The sequence below is a fragment of the Panicum virgatum genome, chromosome 1K (genome assembly GCF_016808335.1).
Source record: "Panicum virgatum strain AP13 chromosome 1K, P.virgatum_v5, whole genome shotgun sequence".
Classification (NCBI taxonomy): domain Eukaryota; kingdom Viridiplantae; phylum Streptophyta; class Magnoliopsida; order Poales; family Poaceae; genus Panicum; species Panicum virgatum.
In genome coordinates this window covers 8,414,148-8,437,457 of record NC_053136.1, presented here as the reverse complement: position 1 = coordinate 8,437,457, position 23,310 = coordinate 8,414,148, and the positions used below count along the sequence as shown (strand labels likewise).

Sequence of the window (23,310 nt, the reverse complement as noted above, 5' to 3'; positions counted from 1 at the left end):
ATTTGTACAACCATAGTCAAATTTAAGTCATTCTTAACGACCTTATAATGATAAAGCAAACCACAACAAAAGAAGTGATATTTTGTACAAATTTTTGAATAAGACAAGTGGTTAAATTTGAGATAAAAAAAATCAAACGACCTATAATTTGGAACGGATGGAGTACCTTAAATTTAACCTATAGATTTATCTATTTGCCTAAATACATATTTGTAGAAAAGACAGTCAACAAATGAAAACGTTAGTGGCGTCATATATTATGGTAGTAGCAATTTTGACACAAAAGTGAACAAGATTTTTGGACCATTTTTGTCTCGTTCTCACAAAACCCCACAAACCCGGCAGATAAACAAGAGAAAGTTTCACAAATCTGTTTGCATTCAGGTGTCTATCAGTCTATGTATCAGGTACAGAAAGAAAGAACGCTTGTTCACAGAAACAAGAGAAAATATGGAGCGTCTATAAATGCAAGCCTTTGCATTGGCCAAGCAATTTTCCAAAGGGAAACCATCTCCTAAATCACTTTTGTATCAGTCAATATTCAACCCTGGGAAAGGGTTGAGCAAACAGAAAGCGAGAATGGCTGTTCCTAGGATTCTAACCACCAAAGAGGAACGCAGCAGCCTGCTCCTCATTCCCGTTAAACAGCTTGAGTGCTTGTACTACAGATGCTCGGTCAAATCCAAGTTCTACGAGCTTCGTGACTTTTGCTTCGAAATCTCCTCCCTGCTAGAAATGGTTAGGACATGTTATTCAGTAAAGACAGTGAGCATCAAATGATAATAGATAAAGAAAGATTTGACTTCACCTGTGGAGGATTCGCAACTGGAGCTCCTGCGAGCAAAAATAAAGTAGTAGATCTTAATTAGTAAAGTTATCAGAAGCTAGTAGTCCCAGGGTTCATTGAAGTACTAGAGAAAATCAAACCAACCTGCAGTAGGAGTTCGTTGCGGTAAATCAGGAGTCCCCTCACGTGCCTTTGATGATTCCTGGATTATATCGAGTAAATAAGGATATGCCAGTGTACAAGTCTTAGCTGAAGAAAATGTAAAAGCTACATCATGCAAAGGCTGTGAGTTTGCTTACTCCAGTTGCTTGGCCGGGAGAAGATGCTAACTTAGATAATTTCTCTTCATCTCGTATATGTGCAGGGATGTCTTTCTCTGAAGATACAGCAGTAGACTGATTGGTGAATTGAAACTTACAAATTGATTATGTGAATAATCAGATGAAAATGTAGGGAAATTTAAGAATATCTAATGTTCTAGCTTCTTCAGTAGGAGTAGCTTATTTCAGTATAACATCATTGAGATCTAGAAAATCTACTGACCTTGTAAGAAGGGCACTGAAACCTCACCACCTCCCACTCTAAGAACATTGTCCTTTAGGTCAATCATGCACTGGGTAGGACAATGAAAACAGATGAGGCGTAATCAGTCAAATTAAATGACCTGGTCCAAAAATAACTCATGCAATTACCTGATGTTTTCGCAGCATATCAAGCCCAAATAGGAATTCCATATTGGGGGCATCCAATACAGTGAAAGAACAAGGATAGAAGAGATGCCCAATCTGTCAAACATGAGCTGTTAGTCAATGTAGTTTGAACAAATTGATATGGTATATGTGTATCTATTACATACAAGAAAGGCACTAAAGTCTCTTGTATTCCAAGTAGGAGTGTACACATGGCTTCCACAAATATGGGGGTTTGGCTTTGGTTCATCAATCTCAAGAACCAAGTTATTCACAAACAAACAATTTCATTTATTTTTCTTCTCAAGAGACGAATTTGGTAATAATTGTCTTCAAATTGCATGTATAAATGACTCAAATAATATTGCAGCATGCTTGAAGTCATGCTGTTGCAAGTCTTAAATGAAAATTTGTAAAACCAGTGAAATCATATCAATCAAACATACCTTTATTGGAGCGACATGTATTCTTCCCAGTATCTCTGATTGACCAACTCCAACAGCAACCCCTCGGTACCGCTGATCAAGAAGCCTCAACAACCTGCATAAATGCATTACAAGATGTGATGTATCTGCATACTACGACTGTACATTAACGTTCACTGTCAAGAAGTAGCGAGTTTTTTTTTCTCGAACACGCAGGAGAGTAGCGAGTTATTTCTTATCAATTATTCATTGAACATAGAGAAACAAAGTTGAAACTAAAAATGAAAGGTGTGGTTTGAACATAAAAAACGGAACTAATTAGATGAAATTTATTCTGTAACTATGAAGTTAAAGACGAGGACAGTATCATCATAAAAATAGAGTAATATCCTAAATTATAATAAACCGCGTAAATATGTTATCCTCTTTAAATAGTAAAACTCCATGATGCTTGACAAACTACTGTTGCTATGTAATGCTCTTGGTCTTTTCTAACTGTTCACAAAAAAACATGGTATTACAAATATAATTTGGAATAGTTCCAGTCAACTATTTATTTATAATCATACCCGCAACGTTCAGCACAACTTTTTGATATGATAGTTGACTGTGCTCCACTGTCGACAAAGGCCTGCCGATGAAAGAAAAGATAAGATCACAATCATTGTTGTATCCTAATAATTCAACCAATCCAAGTCCATGAGGAGAAGACATAGCAAGGAAAAGTTACAATCATGATAAGATCATTGGGGTAGATAGTATTATTACCAAGTATATCAGTTAAGTTACCAACATTAAATTCAATAGGACTTGGCAGCAAAGTATATGCTAGTTTTCTGATATTTAGAATCTCATACGAAAACACTGTTCTAAGAATAGTTAGTGCTAAATTGATTATACTGGAACAGATATATGAGATAATTTTCATACCTTCAAGGGTACCCCATTGACCTCCATATCCACATACAGCATTACCTGGTATGAAACAAATACTGCTTCATTAATGAGTACTACAAAGCATAGAACATAGAGTAGGAGAATACTCTTCTTCAGCAAAAAATGATAAACAAGAGGAATGAACTGAGAGTAAAACACACCACTCGAGCAAATGCTTCAGGATTGTGCTCTAGGGCAGCCTCCCAATTTTCATCAATGCCTTTCTGAAATATTGAATTTGACAAGAAACAACAATATCAAATATGTAACTTAATAAATTCTCAGAGGAAGAAAGTATAAATTACAGGCAGGACTCAAGACACAACAAAGCTTTTGGCACTACTACAGTATATAAAACAAAATGTTGTGGTGGCAACTAAATAATTTAATCAAGAATCTAGCAGAAGTATGATGCGTGAAGAAGGAAATGTTTTTCCTCTATGCACATTCCTTCACTACATCATACTAGCCTGATCATTTATTGTTATTCTTTTTTGTAGTGCACTGTGCACATTATTTAAGCCTCCTTAACCTCTAGATGTGCATGTAATGATATTCATCATATGTAATGTTTTTTTCCAGTGACATATGAAAGAAAGAAACATTGACATAACCAATATGTGTTGTCCTGAGAAAGTAATGCCTACCTGCCGAATTGCAGCTTCAATTTTCTTCTGAGCTTCGACATCAAAAGGATCGGCATACAATAAAGCCTACAAAAAGAAAATGTATTAATCACTTGACCTACTAACAAGTTAGCTAAGCAAGTGAACATGAAAAACAAGCCGCGACGTGGTGAAACATATGAATCTTATAGAATTTGCAAGGTTTCCAAGTGTATAGGAAGCAGCAAGAGATATTTTCTTCAAAGGCATAGAGTGATTCAATAACCTTTCATATGAAACAGCTGAAAATAAAATTTAAAGTAGCATAGCTTTTGTATTAAGACAATGCAAGAAAATCAACAAAGAGATTCTCACAAGCTCTTCTTCTTGTTTGCGTTTCAATTCCATTCTCTGTTGGTGGCGGGAGCGTAGTATATTCTGTAGTTCATTGATGCTGTCTCCAAGAATAGCTTGTGCTAGTTGCGGATCACTCTGCAATCAAGAGAATGTTGTTCTATGAGAGCATGTTGTCTGCAATTAATGCATGTTAGTAAATAAATGAGGAAAGAAGAAAACTTTACCTGAAGGAGCTGTGCCATAAGTTGTGAATCACCTCGAACATGCTGTTGAAAAGCTTGAGGATTAGCAGCAGTTCCATCAGGATTTAACTTTACAACATCCTGAGAGGCCCTGAAATTTTTTGGCCAAGACAATTAGGAGAAAGCATTGGTGCTTTGATGGCATTCAGATTCTTGAGATTAGTTGAACTAAGAAAAGTTATTGCATGTGTTTCCAATATGATTCCAATCCACTAATCCAAAGTTTCGCAAAAAATGTTTCGCAAAAAATGTTTCGCAAAAAATCACTAGTCCGGAACGAAGTTATTCGGGATAGGGTCGGAGTGGCACCAATTGAGGAGAAACTTACCCAGCATCGGCTGAGATGGTTTGGACATGTCCAACGAAGGCCTTCTGAGGCGCCGGTGCGTAATGGGGTTCTTGAGCGGGTCGATAATGTAAAGAGGGGTAGAGGTAGACCTAAACTGACATGGGATGAGTCGGTTAAGAGAGACCTTAAGGATTGGAATATCTCTAAAGAGATAGCTTTGGATAGGAGCGCTTGGAGACTAGCTATCAATGTGCCTGAACCTTGAACTTATTTCTTTTGGGTTTCATCTCTAGCCTACCCCAACTTGCTTGGGAAAAAAGGCTATGTTGTTGTTGTTGTTGTTGTCGTCGTCTTTCAATACCATGCTGATATGCATTGATACTATTGTGGCATCTGTTTTTTTAGTTTAGATAAGCTAAGAAAAGCGACTGCATCTCTTCAACGGATCCCATTCTAAGTCTTGATAAAGATGTCCAATAGGCAAACTAAACTACAGAAAAGCAAATCACGTGGACACCAAAAAGTATAAGAAATCATTTACTGTAACAACCTAAGCCCTTTTCTTGTGCTAGAAATTAATGGACAACTTTAGGTAACGTAGCACCTAATAAGGCCAAAAGCATTAGATCACAAATAAGCAAAATGACAGGAATCTTGTTCCACCTCTCAAGAAAGCCCCTTACGAAAGCAACAATTATAGGCTGCGCAATTAATCTACTTGAACACTAGAAAGGCCAAGAAGTACACCTTTCATTTGAGGGGAGCATCATGACAAGATCACCATCCTGGACCCCAATGGAGCTGAGCTTCTCTGAGTTCTGCATCTCCTTCCCATTGAAGTGAAGCTGCTGCTGCCGCAATGGGACACGAGTCTGTCCACACAAATACCCAAAACCAACAATGTGAGATCAAACAAGTGGCGGCCAAGCTTCTTCAAACAGGAAGCTCAAGCAAGGTCCCAGCCCCAGCTCACCTCCACCTCGAGAAGCGCCTTTAGATTCTCCACCTGCAAGCACGTAGGCCGCACGATTTAGCCAAACGAAGCAGAAAAATCGCAGCTTTCGCATCGAAGCTCAAGGCAGCTACATGACGCAGGTAGAATTCAACACGCCGAAGGGGATCGGACGGACATCTAGATACAGAGCCAACCACCACCAGAATTACAGCAAGGAAAAAGAAAAGATCCCACCAATCTGTACGCCTAAACACGAGAAATCACGCTACGATGACCGAATTGCGCATCGCCTTTCAAAACGCGGGCTCACCCCTTCCAAAATTCCAGATCATTTCCAGCTCTCGTCGCAGATTCATCGCCAAATTCAGCGAAACCGGCCAGCCGAGAGCAGATAGATTGAGGCGGAGGGAGGACGGGGCGGGCGAGCTTACGGATTCGTCGGGGTCTACGTCGAGGGAGAGAATCTGCTCGTCGGCGGTCATCACCGTGACCTTCATCTCGCCGCCGCCGGTTGGAATCGAACTCGCGGGGAGAGACGGAAAGAGGAAACCCCACCCCCTCAACATGGGGTTGAGGCGGAGGGAGGACGGGGCGGGCGAGCTTACGGATTCGTCGGGGTCTACGTCGAGGGAGAGAATCTGCTCGTCGGCGGTCATCACCGTGACCTTCATCTCGCCGCCGCCGGTTGGAATCGAACTCGCGGAGGGAGAGACGGAGAGAGAGGGAAAAACTCCATATCACCCCCTCAACTATGGGGTTGGACTACATAACCCCTCAAACTATGAAATCGTCTATATCACTCCCTGAACTTTCCAAAAACCGGTCAATTACCCCTAAATCAGTTTTGAAAAATCATAGTAAATCACAGAAAAATCATAAAATAGAAAATCAAATTGTGTTATACTCCAAATGAGTAGATCTACACAATGAATATAATATGGTATGCTTTAGTACAATTTTTATAGCTATGAAGAAAAACATAGATCTAAAGCTACAGCAAAAAAATTGTACTAAAGCATACCATATTATATGTTCATTGTGTAGATCTACTCATTTGGAGTCTAACACAATTTGATTTTCTATTTATGATTTTCTGTGATTTACTATGATTTTTCAAAACTGATTTAGGGGTAATTTGACCGGTTTTTGGAAAGTTCAGGGGTGATATAGACGATTTCATAGTTTGAGGGGTTATGTAGACCAATCCCATAGTTGAGGGGATGATATAGACTTTTTCCGAGAGAGAGGAAGTGGGGGTTGCGGGCGAGATGAGTCGAGTTGGAGTACACCGTGTAGAGAGGAAGTGGGGGTTGCGGGCGAGATGAGTCGAGTTGGAGTACACCGTGTCAGTAAAGTCGGGGCCTTTGGCTTGACCGCTTGAGGGGTTTGCTTGGAGAGTTGGCAAGCAAGAACCCGCGGCCTATATGTATCAATATATCAAACCGAATTGCATAATCCAAACAGAAGTGCGATTCGGTATAAAGTATAAACTACAGATTAAATTCCGAGATGGACTTCTTCTCTCCTAGTGTTTTACTTTTATCCCTTCTCACACCACCACTTGTTTTGAAACAAAAATCCAAACAATGGACAAGCTATAATCTCTCTGCTTCTATCCTTAAAGTATTATATGACATTATATCCTTAAATTAGCATAAAATTTTGATTTTTAACTTTTAACGATAAATCAGATAATTAAGGTCACCAACTGTCAGGACAAGTTTGGCCCTAACGGTAGTTCAAAGGTGGTTTTCTATTTTAAAAATATTTATACTGAAAAAAATTATATGTAATAATTCATTTTAAATAAAAAAATATGAAACTAGTACCATAACTTTTCAAAAAAAATGTTACCTGTGTATTGGCACTTTACTTCTCAGGTATTCAAATCCATTTTTCTGATATTCCTATTATGTATTTGTTTATAGTTATGCCTATTATTTTTGAACAAATAAAATTCAAATAAATCAATAACAGACAGGATACAATTTTAGAAAAAAAAATTGGTACCTGCTTCAAAATTTTCTAATTTAGAATAAATTACTTTTGATTTTGTTTCATATTAATCTATTAAAATCAGACAAAATTAACCTTGTGCAATTTTAAACCACGGTTTATCACCGTATTATCAATTTGGCTGTACTGGTTCCACCATTCATTTGGCTGTACTGGTTCCACCGTTCATTGACCATGGATAGAGGTCTTCCCTTCTCTCTCTCCTCCCCGTGCCACATGGGGAGAAATCATTGGTGATGCCGCTCCGCGCATATGGATACGCTAATCTCGATCACCCTCTTGCTCGCCAAAGGATATAGCTCGCAATGAAAAAGGAAGTGACACAAACTAACTCCACGCATGGTTAGTGGTTTCGCTAGCCTCAACCTCTTGCCCACCAAAGGATAGCTTGCAATGCAATGAAATAAGAAGTAACACAAACTAAGGACTACAACACCAACCATTTACGAGCAGCATGCAGCATACGACAAACTAGTGCACCATGAGTCTTCCTACGAGAAAATAGGAGGCACACATAGGTAAGAGATTAGATGAAAACGAGAGGGATGACAGGCAGTGGCGAAGCTAGAGAAAAATAGAAAAGGTGCAACAAGACTATTGCTGTACTGCTAAGTCTAAGGGTGCAGAATATTGGGTCGAGGGGGTGCTTATAAGGTCAAAATTTAAGTTTAAAAGCTGAATTTTCTTTTTTGGGGTGCAGCTGCACCCACCGCCTTGAAGGCTTGAACTGAGCTTCGCCCCTGATGACAGGGAAGCTAATATCCCGTCAGAGGTGAACCGAGCTAAATATCCTCTTGCAATATAGAGAGGGGAAACAAGAACTATGGTCAACGAAGGTCGCCGATGACGGGCGAATGCTTGTAAACGAAAATCACGTTTTGGACCCACCCAGATAGTAAATAAGAGAACCATGCCCGGGTAAGAAAGAACATCAAGATTATTACTTATTTCTTAGCGAGGTTAAAAGCAAAGGGTAATTGCAAGTGAAGGTGAGAACTTGCGTGCGCTTAGAGGGAACAAAAGAGCACGCATGAATGCGTCTAAAAATATATCCGAGCACGACCTCCGTGCAAATCCAATTTTTTTTCTTGTGTTCCACTCCAAGCATCCTCCTCCTCCTCAAACAAAGATCTTTTTAAATTTCAAATTTGGCCGTTCAATCTTATTTTCAAAAATTAATGTCAAATATAATTTCTTACTGTTTGGTTGATTTCTTCGCCCCCAGGAATGAATCTCGTGGACACGCGTCCGGAATCCGAGCGGTGTCGCACCACGCGCACTGCCCTGCCGCCATGCCCGGCGTACGGTTGCCGCCACCGCCATCCTCCTCTCTAGTCAACCAAGCACCGCGCGGAGACTGCACTGCCCTGGGGAGTGGGGAGCCTCTCATGCATCTCCGCGCTGCCTACCGGCGAGCCGAGTCGTCGGTCCTGAACGCCACGCGCCGGCCAAGGTGACCGTCCGGCAGGTCCAAGCCTAGAGCCCTGAAGAATGTCAAACCTCTGTTCTGTTCTGGGTGGTAAAGAGGCTTGACTTGAGGGTCCAGCCCAGCTTCTCGTGTCAAATCTGTGTGCTGGCCCGGCCGGGTACGTGAAGACTTGGTACAGCGAAATTACCGAGGCCAATAAATCACTGATAAATGATCCTTGCCAATTTTTTTCTCTAATAAAACGTTATTTACTATAAATTAATAGGGTCAATCAAATTGCAGTTACGGGTCCAAACGAAACCGCCTTCATCATCATCCAACCAAACGGAATACCAATCTGTCCCCTCCATTATTGGAGATTTGGAGCACTAGCCCTCCAATTAGAATGCCTTGTTTCAATTGAGAAAAGAATGAACATAATAATAAAAAGGTATTTCAAAACAATAAAAAAGTAGTATTTTTGTATCGTTTCGCGAACCTAATTGTCGCCGGTTGCAACGCCGTGTCGGAGCACCTGGTTTTATCCGACCGGCGCTGGCCCTGGCTGGGCGCGCGTGGAAGCTTCCCCGTGCGTCACCTGTCCGCCGCCGCCGCCGCCGATCGCGACAGCGGCCGCGCCTCCGCATTTAATCAGCCGCAGCGCCCCGCCCCGGGCCCATCCGCCTTTATAACCCGCGACCGGCCGCTACGGCTCGCCGTCTCCATCCGCTGAGCTCCACGCTGGTCGAGCAAGCTCTAGAGAGAGAGAGAGAGAGAGAGAGAGATGGCCAGCAGCGGCGTCGTGGCCGCGGGCGTCGCGGGCGGCGACGTCGTGTTCTGCGTGGCCATCGCGTGCCTGTCGCTGCTCTCCATGATCATCTTCGCGGCGGCCGGCTCCTCCGCGGGGGGCGGCGGGGGGAAGCGCGGGCGCGCGGGCGGGCCGGTGTTCGTCAGCGGGAAGGGCTGCGGCTGCGGAGCCTGCCGCGCGGGCGCCGGCGTCTGCGGCACCTACCTGGCATGACCGAGCACGCGCCAACGCAGCCGGCGATCGGCGCGCGCGCAGGCTCGCCGGCGTGCGCGGTGCTGTACATACCCACACGCGCACGGCAAGGCACGTGCAAAAAATAAGCAGCGGGGAGCTTTGCTCCACTATGCCCATGGCTGCTGCTGCTCTTGTTTTTCCTTTTCCCTTTGTTTTTTCTATCTGAGGACAGCCCTGCTTCGATACCGTCAGCGTTATTCCTGCTAAATATCACGCTGTTAATATAATCATCTTCACTGCCACTGCTTCTGATCTGTATCATCTAGAAGAAATCGATCTTTTTTTTTTGGTGAAGGATCATTTATCCTTTCCATGTTCGCGTGCTCAGTTGCTTCGTGCTGACGATTCTGTGGCTCGTGGGTGGGAAACAACTATTACACCGATGGGACAAGAAACTGAAGATTTTTTTTGATAATATAAAGAAATTGAAGATTAGCTGCAGGCATGGAACAAAGAACAGGGACGTCCAACAAGCGATCTGTTGCGGCTCGCGACCAAGTCACCAACTACTGCGGGCAGCGGACTGATTAGGATATAATTAATTTCTATTAAAATTGATCATTAAAATGTCTAACGGCCCCGTCAGAATATAAAGTGAGGATATGTTATGGCAGGGTATGGTTATTTAGAATTGAAATCGCATTATCTTTGATTTGATTCAACATTTATCAATGGATTGTTTGTTTAGAGAACCTCTTAATTACTACTTTTGATCCCAAGCCTCACGTTTTTTTAATCTCAGTGATCTGTTGGATGGTAGACTTCACCTTCGTCTAGTCTTCGAGCCGTGCCATTACAAAAGTTCATTTCAGTGGACTTTGATCCATTTTTATTTTTCAGCAAACAGGGTCCTTGAAAAAGTAAGTTCCATACTTCCATCACAAATTTCTTCCAAAAAAAAATCCTTCACAAGCCCACCGACACGTGGGCCCACGAGCCCAGCCCGGCTGCGCTGTCCAGCTCAGCAGCGTCGACCCCTTCAAACCCGCGCCCGAGGAACTAGCCGTTACAACCCCCCACTTCCCCCACGACCTCCTCCCACCTCCCTCCCCGTCGGCCGCTTCTGCTACTACTACTACCCCCCTCCAGACTCCTGTCCTCCCCCTCCTCCTCACCAATCCCCAAATCCCCAATCCGCTTGCCTCAATCCGGCGATCCTGACCGCGAGACCCATCGATCGTCCGCCGGATCCCCGCCGCTCCGCATCGCCACACCGCGGCCGAGCAGACGGCGACGATGATGTTCACGGAGGGCCTCGACGAATCGGCGATCAGCTGGATCAAGCAGGGCACGGACTCCCCCGCCCCCGCGCCGCCGCGGTCGCCGCTCGCGGAGCGGCCGCCGCTGGGGCAGGTGGCGGCGGCGCCGAGGAGCCCCGCGCTGCACGCCAGGGCGTGCGGCGCGGGCGTCGGTTTCTTCTCCCCCAAGGGCCTCCCGCCCGTGCGGACCGCGGGGACGCGCCACTCGGGCCTGCTCGGCCGCCACCACTCCGCGGCGGACTCCGACGAGTGGGAGGACGGCGAGGAGGAGAGCGGCGCGTCGTGGGGGATGCCCGAGGACTGCTACGGCGGCAACTTCTCCGAGACGGCCGACGAGGCGTGCTCCAGCGACTCCAGCCTGCTGCGGAGGGCCATGGACCGCTGCCCCGGAGGGTGCGACGAGGAGGTCACGTCGCAGCTGAGCAGGAAGGGCGGGATCGTGCGGGGCCACTCCAAGGAGTTCCTGCGGGTGGAGGTGCGTGCGGCGGGCGCGGGCGCGGCTGGGAAGTGCGCCGGGGCACAAGATCCAGTGGACTCCAGCTCGCGTGTAAGGAAGCTTCTCTTCTCTAGCTAGGGATAATCATGTCCCTCTTTACATAGCGAGCAATTGGGATTGTTCAATTTCTGCAAATCCACTCTTCGGTACTTACAGATTTATGATTATTCGAAATTAGTATAAACGTGCAACTTCTCATTTTATATTCAGGGGCACTATTTTGAGGAGCAGAAGTTTCAGACACCCAGTGCCCCTCCAATTGCTGGGGACGAGGATGAGGTCATGTTTGATGCAGTAGGTGAGACAACCAGAAGAACACTCAGAAATAGAAACACGGTTTGATTTTGTGTTTTACTTACACTGAAAGTGCTGGATATGCTGATATTTGATTTGAATGTTGATGCTGCAAACAGAAACGGCTGAAACAAGTGGAGGCCTTGAGAGGACTGGGCTATCATCAGTAGCAGATATGCTGGCACATGATGTCCATGAGCTTCCTACGAGGTAAAGCAATCCGGATATGGTAAATTGCAGTATGGCATTTTCACTTTGGAGCAATTGTTGCTGACATTTGGTCTCTGCCTGTTATAAAATGCAATTCAGCTCAAACATTCATGAACATGGTGCTCAGATGCCATATGTCAAGAATAATTTATTGGCTCAGATACCGAGCTTCACAATTAAGTGAGATTTCTTTTACCTGTGACTTTTCAGTTTATACCCATCCACGGATCTTATTGTCCACTTACTGTTATTACTGGTCTCTCTTGTTAGTGTCCAAAATGCATGGCAATCATTTGTTGCATACGATGCATGCTTCCGGTTATGTCTGAATGCATGGGCAAGAAACTGCATGGAGGCTCCAGAATTCCTTCGGGATGAATGCATAGTGCTGCGAAGTGCCTTTGGGTATGCAATAGCTTACACATGAATTAATGTTCCGAGTGATCTAGAATTACTGTGCCACATTTTGCTTTCGAGCACACAGCTTATGAGCTCTTTTTTATGAACAGAATACAGAGTTTTCTGCTTCATCCCAAACACAGTAGTCAAGTTGATGGGAAACAAGTGTATGATAAGGATGGAAGTTGTACCATAAAGGCAAGAAAGCTTGTTAAACAGATTGAGATCGAAGGTATGCATAAGCAACATCTTCAGTCTTCAGTATGAAACATTGCTCCTCCACCTCTATTTCATCTATGTTGTACGCATTGACAAATTCTTGAGAAGCTATTAACAACCAAGGCTTGGAAGAACTGTAAATTTATAGAATAGTCAAGCACCACCTAGAAAAAAATTAAGGTTACACTCACTGACTCACATTCTTAATTTTGTTAACAGTAAAAAAGATACGTGTTGTACCTCATAGACCAAAGCTTCGAGCAACATCATCCTTTAGAAATCTCTATATGCAAGCTGGCAGTGACTATGTCAGACAGATTTCTAAAGTTCTGAAGAGCCAGGTTACGATGTTGACATCCACATCATCTACGTCTTTGCCAGAAGGTTAATAGTACAGTTTTAGTTTTTCTATAACCACCATTCGCAGTTTATTTGCATTCTTAGTAACACAGTGCCATACTTGCAGAAATGTTCACATGCACGCTAGAATTGCAAAGCTCTTGCAGAGGTTATCAGAGAGATTCCATTTCTCCGCAATATCTGAAACCAGGGACTGGTGAATCTCAACTCTTGTAAGTTGTATCCTAGTTATTGTTCAGTTTAAATACTATGTATTTGTTCTATCATTGGTACTACAAAACTCACTCATAATATTCTTGACTCATGCACTTACATTGTGTTTCAGTTATCTAGAGAGCCAGGGGGATGTTATTATTGTTGAAGTACAAGACAACAATAGGGTTGTCATAGGCCGTGCAAAAATTCAAGTTTCTTCAATCACTGATACTCAAGTATGTTACACAAACTCAATGAGACATTTATGCAAAGGTTTCATGATCATACTGAAAAGCCACTGAAATCATTTTTATTTGCACATGTTTGGAAAATAGCAGGATGAAATCATTAGATGGTGGCCTCTATATCTTGAGGATCAAGAATGCGTAGGAAAAATTCAGCTATGTATGAACTTATCCATGTCTTCCAACAGTTATGGTTCTGAAAAGGTTATTTCTTCTATTCTTTTCTTACTCGAAATCAGTCATAATACCATGTGATATCATATTCTAAAAGGGCATTGTGTGATGTCGTTACAACAGATGCTGCAAGGTGGTCTAGCCGTTGATACTATCATATATGACATGGTATTGGAAGCGGCAATGAGAGCTCAAAGTTTCAATAGCAAAATGCTTCATATCAGTGGTTCATGGAAATGGCTACTGGATGAGTTCGCTGACTACTATGGAGTTTCAGATGCATATAGAAAATTGAGGTGAACTATTCGTCTATGATTTATAGACACTGAATTATGATTGTTGAACATAGTCGATCATGATAATACCTTTATTACTTTCATAGGTACCTGTCTTACATTATGAATGTGGCAATACCAACAAAGGATTGTTTGGTACTTATACACGAACTTCTTCTTCCTGTTTTGAAAGCACGGGAAGATAGGACTTTAACAAGACAAGAGGTAACCTTTAAGCTCCATACGTGTACTATCTGATAACTTGTATGTATGGGCCATGGATTCAGAGATGACTGTGCTACCATTAAAATGTCCGGTCACACAGGGTATTTGACAAATTTCATTAATTCCAACGTTACTGGCAGCACAATTTGTTGAGCATCATGTGTACATGTAAAATGAGAACCTTTTACAATTCTGGATTTTAATAGTAAGTAGATACTGGCAGAAATTGGAGAACACACATCATTTATTTAGTTTTGTTTTCTTTTTAAATAACAGAGAAGTATAATGCTAGACTGTGAAGATCGGATTAAGAGTCTCCTTGCAGCTGTGTTTGAAAATTACAAGTCACTGGACGAACATTCTCCTACTGGCTTGTCAGATTTATATGGCCCAATATCAGATTACGCAGCACCAGCTTTGGCACCTGCAGTTCAGATATTCAGCGTACTTCACGATATACTCTCCAAAGAAGCACAGGATATACTTAGAAACTATTTGCAGGTCAGACATCACAGACACAGTTTGAGCATTTTTCATTTGGATGCCATTTTCAGACACCTCAACATGTCTAACTACCTTGGTGTCAAGCACGATAAATCAATTTGTATTTCATATTTTTCAACTGATTATAATCTGTGAACATTCAAGCTTATGATTGTTTGTTAATGCAGCTGTTTCTTATTAGTTGTCCAGCCTGCACGAAACAATGATGACTGGATGCAATTAATGGTTTTACATGTATGATTGTTTAACATTAGCTAATCAATCCTTGTCAACAAAATTTTGACCTCCTTCTAGTGAACAATGCATGTGAATTCAGCATATACTGGAAAAATGTTCTTTTTTTTTTACTTGTGGTGCAACCATTACTTGTGGTGCAACCATACAGTCAATAGAAAATCTACAACATAATGATGAATACAGTACATGCTTTATGTTTATTCTTTTTTGTAGACAGAACTGAACATCATAAAATTCTTTTTTACAGACTGCTGCTGCAAAAAGGTGCAGGAGACATATGATCGAGACCGATGAATTCCTGTCAAGCAATAATGACAGCCTTCTTACAGACCCTATGACTATATCTGCTGCGTATCTCAAAATGAAGACACTATGCATTAACATAAGTTGTGAAATACAAGCAGACATTAAAATTCACAATCAGAATATACTTCCAAGGTAGAAAATATGCTTGCCCTAATAAAATTATTTTATTGTATTTATACAAAATTTGATCATCACTCACAATTTTTTATTTTTTGTAGTTCGATAGATCTGACAAACATAGCAGCATCCATATATAGTACCGAACTCTGCAAACGGTTGAAGGGTTTTCTTTCTTCAAGTCCCCCATCAAGACCATTACAACATGTTGCTGAACTGATAATTGCAACTGCCGATTTTGAGAGAGATCTTCACTCCTGGCAAGTGAGGTAAGAAATGAGCAGTCGGTACTCTTTTAATTTCTTCTCCAATTGATATGTGCCCCAAACTGCCACACTCTTTCTGGCCGATTCATTATACAATATCGACTGTGTTTAGCTGATTTAACTTGTTCCATCTTTACAAATTTAGGCCTGTTCATGGGGGTGTGGTTTCGAGGGAGTTGTTTCATGACTATATAATGGTTTGGATTGAAGATACTCGGTTGCACTTACTTGATAATTGCAAAGCTGAGAAGGTAATATTCAAAAAACACATACTGAGGAAAAATAAATCAAATGGTCGATTTCACTCACCTGTCCTTGCAGACATCATGCCCTGCAGTGTCAACAATCTCACCATTTGTTGAGCAAATGTATGAGCAAATAAAAGAGAGCATACATGAGTATGGAGTGGTTATCAATAGATGGCCTCAATATCTGATGAGTTTAGAGAGTGTATGTACACAACTACATTCCTTGTGAATCAGCTCTTATGTTTCTCCTGCGATGGAGTCAATTGATATTTCTTATCTTATTCAGGCCGTTGCTGATGTGGAAAGAGAAATTATGAAGGCACTGGAGAAGCAATATATGGAGACTCTAATGCCTCTGAGAGACGGCATACCAAAATATCTTGAGAAGCAGGTCCAAAGGCTAACAAGAAGACAATCTATAGCTCCCTATGCTGTGCCAAGTCAGGTAGATATGCCTGTAGATGTTGTGCAGATTGATGCAGTGATTAGTTCATTACTGAACAATTTTGTTGTTCTTTATGACAGTTAGGAGCATTCATGAACACAGTTAAACGGATGCTAGATGTGTTACACTGCCGAGTTGAAGACATTCTCAAGTCATGGGCAGCATATCTAACCATAACAAGTGGGAACAATGTTTTTGGAGAGCAAATGAACTCCATCACAGTCATGTTGAAGAAGAAGTACAAGAACTACCTGAAGGCGATAGTGGACAAGCTTGTTAGCAATGTAGGAATGATTTTTGCATGCTTTATGCGAGATCCAGTGCTAACGAAGACGGTGTTCATATGGACCGATGTCATAATTTCTTATGGCTTTTTCAGGCACAAGCTAACCGGAATACAAGGCTCAAGCGAATCCTTGAAGAAACAAGAGAGGCCGATGGTGAAAGTGATATACGAGAGAGGATGCAGGCTGTCCGCCTTCAGCTCTTGGATTCCATCCAGAATCTGCACGAGGTCTTCTCCAGCAGAATATTTGTTGCTATCTGCCGAGGTGTCTGGGATAGGTTGGGCCAGGTAAATCCGACAAGAACCAGAATACTCAGAACATTACCTTGCACTGCCAATTTGTGCTTATGCATCAAACTCATTTTTGGGCAGATTGTGTTGAGATTTCTTGAGAGTAGAAAGGAGAACAGGATCTGGTTCCGAGGATCCGATTATGCTCTACGGGTAAGCCCGCACTTGGCACTAAGTTTTTACCTGTATCAGGACGAGCGATGCATTTCCCAAAATCAAAACTGCTGGTGCTGAAAGCTATAGGGACTGAAAGCTAACGGAAAATGAAATTAAGAATCCTGTAGTGTTGCCTTCTAATGACCATCATGTTAACCCCGACATTTTCTCACGCAGATCCTGGATGATGTCTTTGCATCAGAGATGCAAAAGCTGCTGGGCAACGCCCTCCAGGACAAGGACCTGGATCCACCGCAGTCGGTTATCGACGCCCGCTCCATCCTTTGCTAAGGTGTGTAGAAGCGTGCGGGACTGAATTTCCACAAGATGCTTCAGCAAAAAGACTGGTGTTGGTTTTGGTTTTGTTTTATTCTTTGGTGTGCAGATTATATACTGGTGGAGATGACCAATTCTTTCTGTTCATAGTGTTTTGTTGGTTGTTCCAAAAGAGGTAAAAAAAACAAAGCACAAGTTGTCACTGGTAACTGCTAAGTAGGTTTTGCTTTCCAAAAGAAAGACAACTAGTGTGCGTACTTGCTTGTACTACTACTAGGGACTGAAAGGGTTGAACTGTGTGTACTAGGGATTGCGATACTACCAGGATTCATGTTGTATGTAACCAGGAACTACTGTTGTGCTTCCTTTACAGAGTTCATCGATGCACGGTTGCTGACAGTCTGTTTCATGTGTTTTATTTACTACCATGGCACCGAGCACTCGATCTCTCGCTGTCGCTCTCCATCACAATCCTCTTGGGAGCCATTAGCCATAGTTGACTTGGGTTTGGTGGGGCGTGCAGCTGGCTCAGTTTACACATCCCCACTTCTGCCACCGCCCCTACCGCCTCCAGGCTCCAGGACACCCGGGAGAGTAAGTATTGACTACTAAAACCTCTGGGGACTGTGGCCCTGTCTCTGTGTTACCCACTTCTAATTTTCTTGGTTCTCTCAACCGATTAACAATTTTAAAGAACATCTAGCAACCCAAATTACCACCTTAATGCTACCTTGCTTACTAAATTTTTTCACCCTGCTACATGAGTATACGAACATTCTAGTTCAGTAGTTGCTGCTGCCTGTTGGATCTGAATACACCCCCGATCGTGTTTCGACAGATCAGTCAGACAGGGGCTGATTGGTTACCCGCATGCCCAACGTCCAGGCTCCAGGGATGCAAGGCACGCGTGTTTGGATGCCTGCGTCAGGGTCAGGGCCAGGCCCTCCAGGTGCAAAAGTGGCCTCCCAGCTAGGCTCCCGTCGTGCAGAGAAATCGAGCGTTTCTATGGAGTGGCTTGCACAGTGCGCTCGGGCTCACTTTGGCGGAACCGGATCCGCTGACTTTAAGTCAGTGGGACACTGTGGCTGACGTATGGGCCACGCTCACGTGGAGCCTACACGTCAGTGGCCCGAGTCCCGCTGACTTAAGTCAGCGGAGACACATCCCACTTTGGCTGCACGCGATAGAGATGGGAGATGCAAGCATCTAGGCATCCAATCACTTGCTATGTGTAGCTTGTACGCGTGGATTCAATAAACTAAACTGTCGTGGCTCTAGAAAGGAGGGCCACAGCCGGGTGACGTAGCACACCCGCCTAACCCCAGAGGGTGGATACCCAGGGAGGAGCAAGCAATTCTTCAGATCTACTCAAGGAGCAAGAACACGAGAACACTCGGGATTTAGAGTTGTTCGGGCCGCCGGAGCGTAATACCCTACGTCCACTGAGAGTTGTATTGTTCTTGGGTCTGTGGATGAGTCTATCCTCTGCCTCCAAGTCCCCTGCTGGACCTGAGTCCTTCTCTAACGGGCGTCTCCCTTTTATAGAGCAAGGAGGATGCGTACACAGGTGTTGGACCCCAACAGGTGGGCCCAACAAGGATGTATACTATACTAAATAGACACTAATGGTGCTACAGTGATGGAGAATCTCTTGCCGGATATGCTTCACCGTCCTGTAGACTCTCTGACCGAGGGGGTCTCCTCCTGTCCCATCGGCGAGGCGCCCGTTGAGGCAGTGTAGGTTGCGGCGTAGACTGTTGAGTCTACTGCGTAGCCGTTATGATACTCCGTCGCCGAGTTGTCGTGTCTAACTGGCGTAGCAGACTGACGCGCGTGGCGTAGGTGGCGCCAGCGGCTATATTGTGCACCTTGGCAACGCGTGACCAACAGTACAGCCTGGCAAAAATCTCCGCTGGCTCTGCTGCGGCAAAGCGCACTTATCGTCTCCCGCATTGAATGCGCTAGGTGGGCAAGTCTTCCCGAGGAAGCTTGGCAGCCGCGCGCGTACCTGCGCATGCGGACACGTGGTGGCTCCGGACCCCCCTAGGCGGGTTGTCTGTTCCCTCCCTGCTGAGGGGTCCGGATAGCATATGGGGGTCCGGGACCCCGTGGGAGGTCCGGGGCCCCCGGCTGTTTTGGCTGAGTGCCCCCTTCTCCGGGACACGTGGTGAGTCCGGACCGCGGGTCCGGGACCGTTGGTCCAGTGAGATGGAGCCGGACCCCAGGGGTCCGACTGCTCAGCTCATTTGGGCGTAGTTACAGATAACTACACGAGTCTTGATACAGCAAGAGGGGGTACCCTAGTCCAGAGGTACCGACAGTGGCCCCCGGGCCCACCTTGGGAGAGGTACGAACCCGCAGGTGGGGCCATTATCGTGACGCAATGCTGATTGCGTTGGTGTACTCATGTCGAGAGCGGGTGCTCCGGACCCCTTCAAGGCCGTAGCACTTGTTGCCAGGTTCAGGTACTAGAGCGCTCTCCGCAGGGCGGCGAAGGTGCAGGCTTACGGTACGGAACTGAACTTAAGCGGCTGCACGCTCCTTGAACCGCCCAGGGAGCAAGCACTACTTCCCCGGACCTGGCTCCAGGCGACCGTGGCGAGCGGTCTCCGCCGGAGCGGGCCACCGGAGTGGACTTGGAGCGACCGTGGCGAGCGGTCTCCGCCGGAGCGGGCCACCGGAGTGGACTTGAGGTGTTGCTGACGGTCCCATGAATTACGTCGCCGGGCCCTGTAGCAAGGTGTAGGAAACCAGACCTTATACTAGAAAGGAGCCCGGGACCTCTAAGGACAGCAGACTCGGATACTAGGGGACTCGTAACAGGGCAGCGAAGTACGTAGGCTTAGGGTACATTACCAGGCTAAGCTACGCAGAACTTCTCTACCCCTGGATACGGGCACCACTTCTCCTGAGCAGGTCCCTAGGGGTCCGAACCGTGTTTCAGCAAGAAGGGGTGTCCCAACCTAACCACAAGCCAGCAACTCAATTTGGATTGTTAGCAACAAAAGAAAAATTCCGTGCATGAGAAAGAAACATGCAAGTTGGACGGACAAGTGCTATTAGGTCATTGTAAAGATAGGACTTAGAAAGCAAATCTCCTTCTTTACTTGATTTGTGGTGTACATCAGAGGTCGGGATTACGAGGGCGGACCTCTACCGCTCCAGACCACTTGCTGGTGTTGCCTGTTTGTGCGATGAAGCCAGAGGTCGGGTTTACAAGGGCGGACCTTTACCGCTCTGGACCACACGTAGGCACCATATCATTACAAAGGAGAAACTATCTCAATCCTATCTAGTGGTAACCTATAGCCACCGCTTCGTAAGGCATGCATGTCCTCGGCTATAGCGGAACCGCCACCTCAGAGACTCCTCAGTTGTTGGGGGCGGAGGCGCCCTGGACGTGCACATACAGCATCATCCAGCATCACCTCGGGAGCTTGCAGGGCTCTCCTTTGCACAAGAACTGTTTCATGCTTAGTTTGCATGAGAACAACTTCTTTGGCTTTGAATGGGAGTGGCCCTGCCGCTGCCGGCTACCGGCGGAAGCCAGCCCGGTGGCTGCCCTTGATGTGCTGAAGCCAGCTTGACGTCCTGGCGCAGCGGAAGGTTGGGTGCTCGTTTGGACGAGCACGGAGCGTGGAGAAGGGCGGTCGTTCGCCGGCTTCGCCTGGGTGCTGGCACAGGGCCCCCGCGCATTGCGATGGAGGCTGACGCCTGTCCGCAACAGCCCCAAGGGTGGCCTGAGCCAGGCGAGGGAGAAGGCGACAGAGATCCTTCCGGCTCCAGGCTCCATCTTGAGAGGAAACCTCGAGCCGACGACATGCCGCCGCAGGGGGCTCCCGGTGGTTGCTTGAGAGAAAACCTTGAGCCGACGCTAAGGTGTCGCAGGGTGACGGGAAGCAGGATTCGCCCCCCGCGCATCACCGCGCCGGCTCTGAGGTGTCGTAGTGGCGACGCACAGCAGGCGCCGCTGCCGTGCGCCACCGCGCCGAGGATACTGTCGCTTCGGCATCGGGGCATGCGGCGCAGGTGGTGCCGTGCCCCTCTTCATCTTCTTCGTCGTTGTTGCAGAGTATGAACTCAACCCCAGAGACGAGGAAGTGAGCGGAGATCTGACCGACGCTTGTGCGCTCCCCACGGATAGCGCCAGATGTCGTGGCTCTAGAAAGGAGGCCACAGCCGGGTGGCGTTGCACACCCGCCTAACCCCAGAGGGTGGATACCCAGGGAGGAGCAAGCAATTCTTCAGATCTACTCAAGGAGCAAGAACACGAGAACACTCGGGATTTAGAGTGGTTCGGGCCGCCAGAGCGTAATACCCTACGTCCACTGAGAGTTGTATTGTTCTTGGGTCTGTGGATGAGTCTATCCTCTGCCTCCAAGTCCCCTGCTGGACCTGAGTCCTTCTGTAACGGGCGTCTCCCTTTTATAGAGCAAGGAGGATGCGTACACAGGTGTTGGACCCCGACAGGTGGTCCCAACAAGGATGTATACTATACTAAATAGACATTAATGGTGCTACAGTGATGTTGAATCTCTTGCCGGATATGCTTCACCGTCCTGTAGACTCTCTGATCGAGGGGGTCTCCTCCTGTCCCATCGGCGAGGCGCCCGTTGAGGCAGTGTAGGTTGCGGCGTAGACTGTTGGGTCTACTGCGTAGCCGTTATGATACTCCATCGCCGAGTTGTCGTGTCTAACTGGCGTAGCAGACTGACGCGTGTGGCGTAGGTGGCGCCAGCGGCTGTACTGTGCACCTTGGTAACGCGCGACCAACAGTACAGCCTGGCAAAAGTCTCCTCGGGCTCTGCTGCGGCAAAGCGCACTTATCGTCTCCCGCATTGAATGCGCTAGGTGGGCAAGTCTTCCCGAGGAAGCTTGAAAGCCGCACGCGTACCTGCGCCTGCGGACACGTGGCGGCTCCGGACCCGCCTAGGCGGGTTGTCTGTTCCCTCCCTGCTGAGGGGTCCGGATAAGATATGGGGGTCCGGGACCCGTGGGAGGTCCGGGGCCCCCGGCTGTTTTGGCTGAGTGCCCCCTTCTCCGGGACACGTGGTGACTCCGGACCCGTCCCCGAGTGGGATACAGGTCCGGGACCGTTGGTCCAGTGAGATGGAGCCGGACCCCAGGGGTCCGGCTGCTCAGCTCCTTTGGGCGTAGTTACAGATAACTACACGAGTCTTGATACAGCAAGAGGGGTACTCTAGTCCAGAGGTACCGACACAAACACAGAGCTCTTGCATGCCCTTAGCCTGGTTGCTAGGAACGACCTTTTTTCATTTTTATATTTTTTAAAAAAACAAAATTTCAAAAATATATGTCGAATAGGGAAATTTTCAAAAATGGGTGCCTGTCGCCCCCCCCCCTAAATTTCATCCAGTGGGCGACAGGACCTAAATGTAAAAAAAATTTACATTTAGGTCCTGGCGCCCAGGGCGCATTAAACAGTAAACTTGTAAAATCGATATAAAATCGTAAAAAAATCGAAAAAATACAAACTTAACTGTTATGGATTCTATGAAATAATATCTACAACTTTTGTTACATAAAGTTTTTCATTTAATCATTGTATCTAAATCAAGAAAAATAGTTCTTGTACCTAGAAAAATCTGAAATAATTCATTTGGTCTAGTTGTTCTTATCTAAAATTTACCAAACTTTTTTTTATAGCTCTTAGGAAATAAAATAATGGTACTGTAAAAGTTATGGCTTCTAATACTCAGTATAGCAGCATGGATAAATAACCCATTTAAACTAGACATATTACAAGATCTAATTTAAAAACTTATTCTAGAAATGTTGTCTGGACCTACCAATTTTGTACAAGTCTATGCTCACCATATGCAACACTCTGGCCAAAGATGACATGCATCCAAAGGATGGATCTTGAGATTTAAATAAAAGTGCATGAAAATGGTATTTATAATAGAGCAATATACATTGATTAAATGAAAAACGTTATTTAACAAAAGTTGTAGATCTTGTTTTATAGAATCCATAACAGTTGAGTTTGTATTTTTTTTATTTTTCTACGATTTTATATTGATTTTACAAATTCACTGTTTAATGCGCCCTATGC

The 23,310-nt window shown here is 45.2% G+C and overlaps 3 protein-coding genes across 11 annotated transcripts; 2 read left to right on the top strand and 1 right to left on the bottom strand.

The window, feature by feature from the left end:
- Positions 1-346: 346 nt before the first annotated feature.
- LOC120679007 (protein DNA-DAMAGE INDUCIBLE 1-like) lies at positions 347-6,710 on the bottom strand. Of its 6 annotated transcripts, none has more exons than XM_039960593.1 (17): positions 6,587-6,710; positions 5,891-6,009; positions 5,304-5,336; positions 5,078-5,202; positions 4,024-4,132; positions 3,818-3,934; positions 3,485-3,550; positions 2,999-3,061; positions 2,832-2,876; positions 2,471-2,532; positions 1,923-2,016; positions 1,480-1,572; positions 1,331-1,400; positions 1,087-1,163; positions 932-989; positions 809-834; positions 347-729 (listed from the first exon to the last, which is right to left on the bottom strand). In XM_039960593.1, the coding sequence occupies exons 2-17, from the start codon at positions 5,954-5,956 to the stop codon at positions 598-600; spliced, it is 1,236 nt and encodes a 411-aa protein (XP_039816527.1). In that variant the 5' UTR covers positions 5,957-6,009; positions 6,587-6,710; the 3' UTR covers positions 347-597. The 6 variants fall into 6 exon arrangements, with proteins under 6 accessions (XP_039816527.1, XP_039816780.1, XP_039816457.1 ...); XM_039960846.1 differs by having other exon boundaries at positions 6,534-6,592; XM_039960523.1 differs by lacking the exons at positions 5,891-6,009; positions 6,587-6,710 and adding an exon at positions 5,717-5,829.
- Positions 6,711-9,413: 2,703 nt separating this feature from the next.
- On the top strand, positions 9,414-10,045 carry LOC120678929 (keratin-associated protein 5-1-like). The gene has a single exon (XM_039960421.1). It carries the CDS (start codon positions 9,494-9,496, stop codon positions 9,728-9,730), a length of 237 nt encoding a protein of 78 aa, XP_039816355.1. The 5' UTR covers positions 9,414-9,493; the 3' UTR covers positions 9,731-10,045.
- Positions 10,046-10,801: 756 nt separating this feature from the next.
- Positions 10,802-17,636, top strand: LOC120678754. Of its 4 annotated transcripts, XM_039960244.1 has the most exons (23): positions 10,804-11,557; positions 11,717-11,804; positions 11,920-12,010; positions 12,110-12,190; positions 12,281-12,415; positions 12,520-12,641; positions 12,848-13,012; positions 13,095-13,200; positions 13,314-13,419; positions 13,519-13,632; positions 13,726-13,898; positions 13,985-14,102; positions 14,379-14,603; positions 15,091-15,281; positions 15,368-15,535; positions 15,678-15,783; positions 15,854-15,982; positions 16,067-16,225; positions 16,306-16,509; positions 16,605-16,799; positions 16,884-16,955; positions 17,136-17,250; positions 17,344-17,636. In XM_039960244.1, exons 1-22 carry the CDS (start codon positions 10,988-10,990, stop codon positions 17,247-17,249), a joined length of 3,432 nt encoding a protein of 1,143 aa, XP_039816178.1. In that variant the 5' UTR covers positions 10,804-10,987; the 3' UTR covers position 17,250; positions 17,344-17,636. The 4 variants fall into 4 exon arrangements, with proteins under 4 accessions (XP_039816111.1, XP_039816045.1, XP_039816178.1 ...); XM_039960313.1 differs by having other exon boundaries at positions 13,522-13,632; positions 17,136-17,636; XM_039960177.1 differs by having other exon boundaries at positions 10,802-11,557; positions 13,522-13,632; positions 16,605-16,955; positions 17,136-17,636.
- The last annotated feature ends 5,674 nt before the right edge of the window (positions 17,637-23,310 follow it).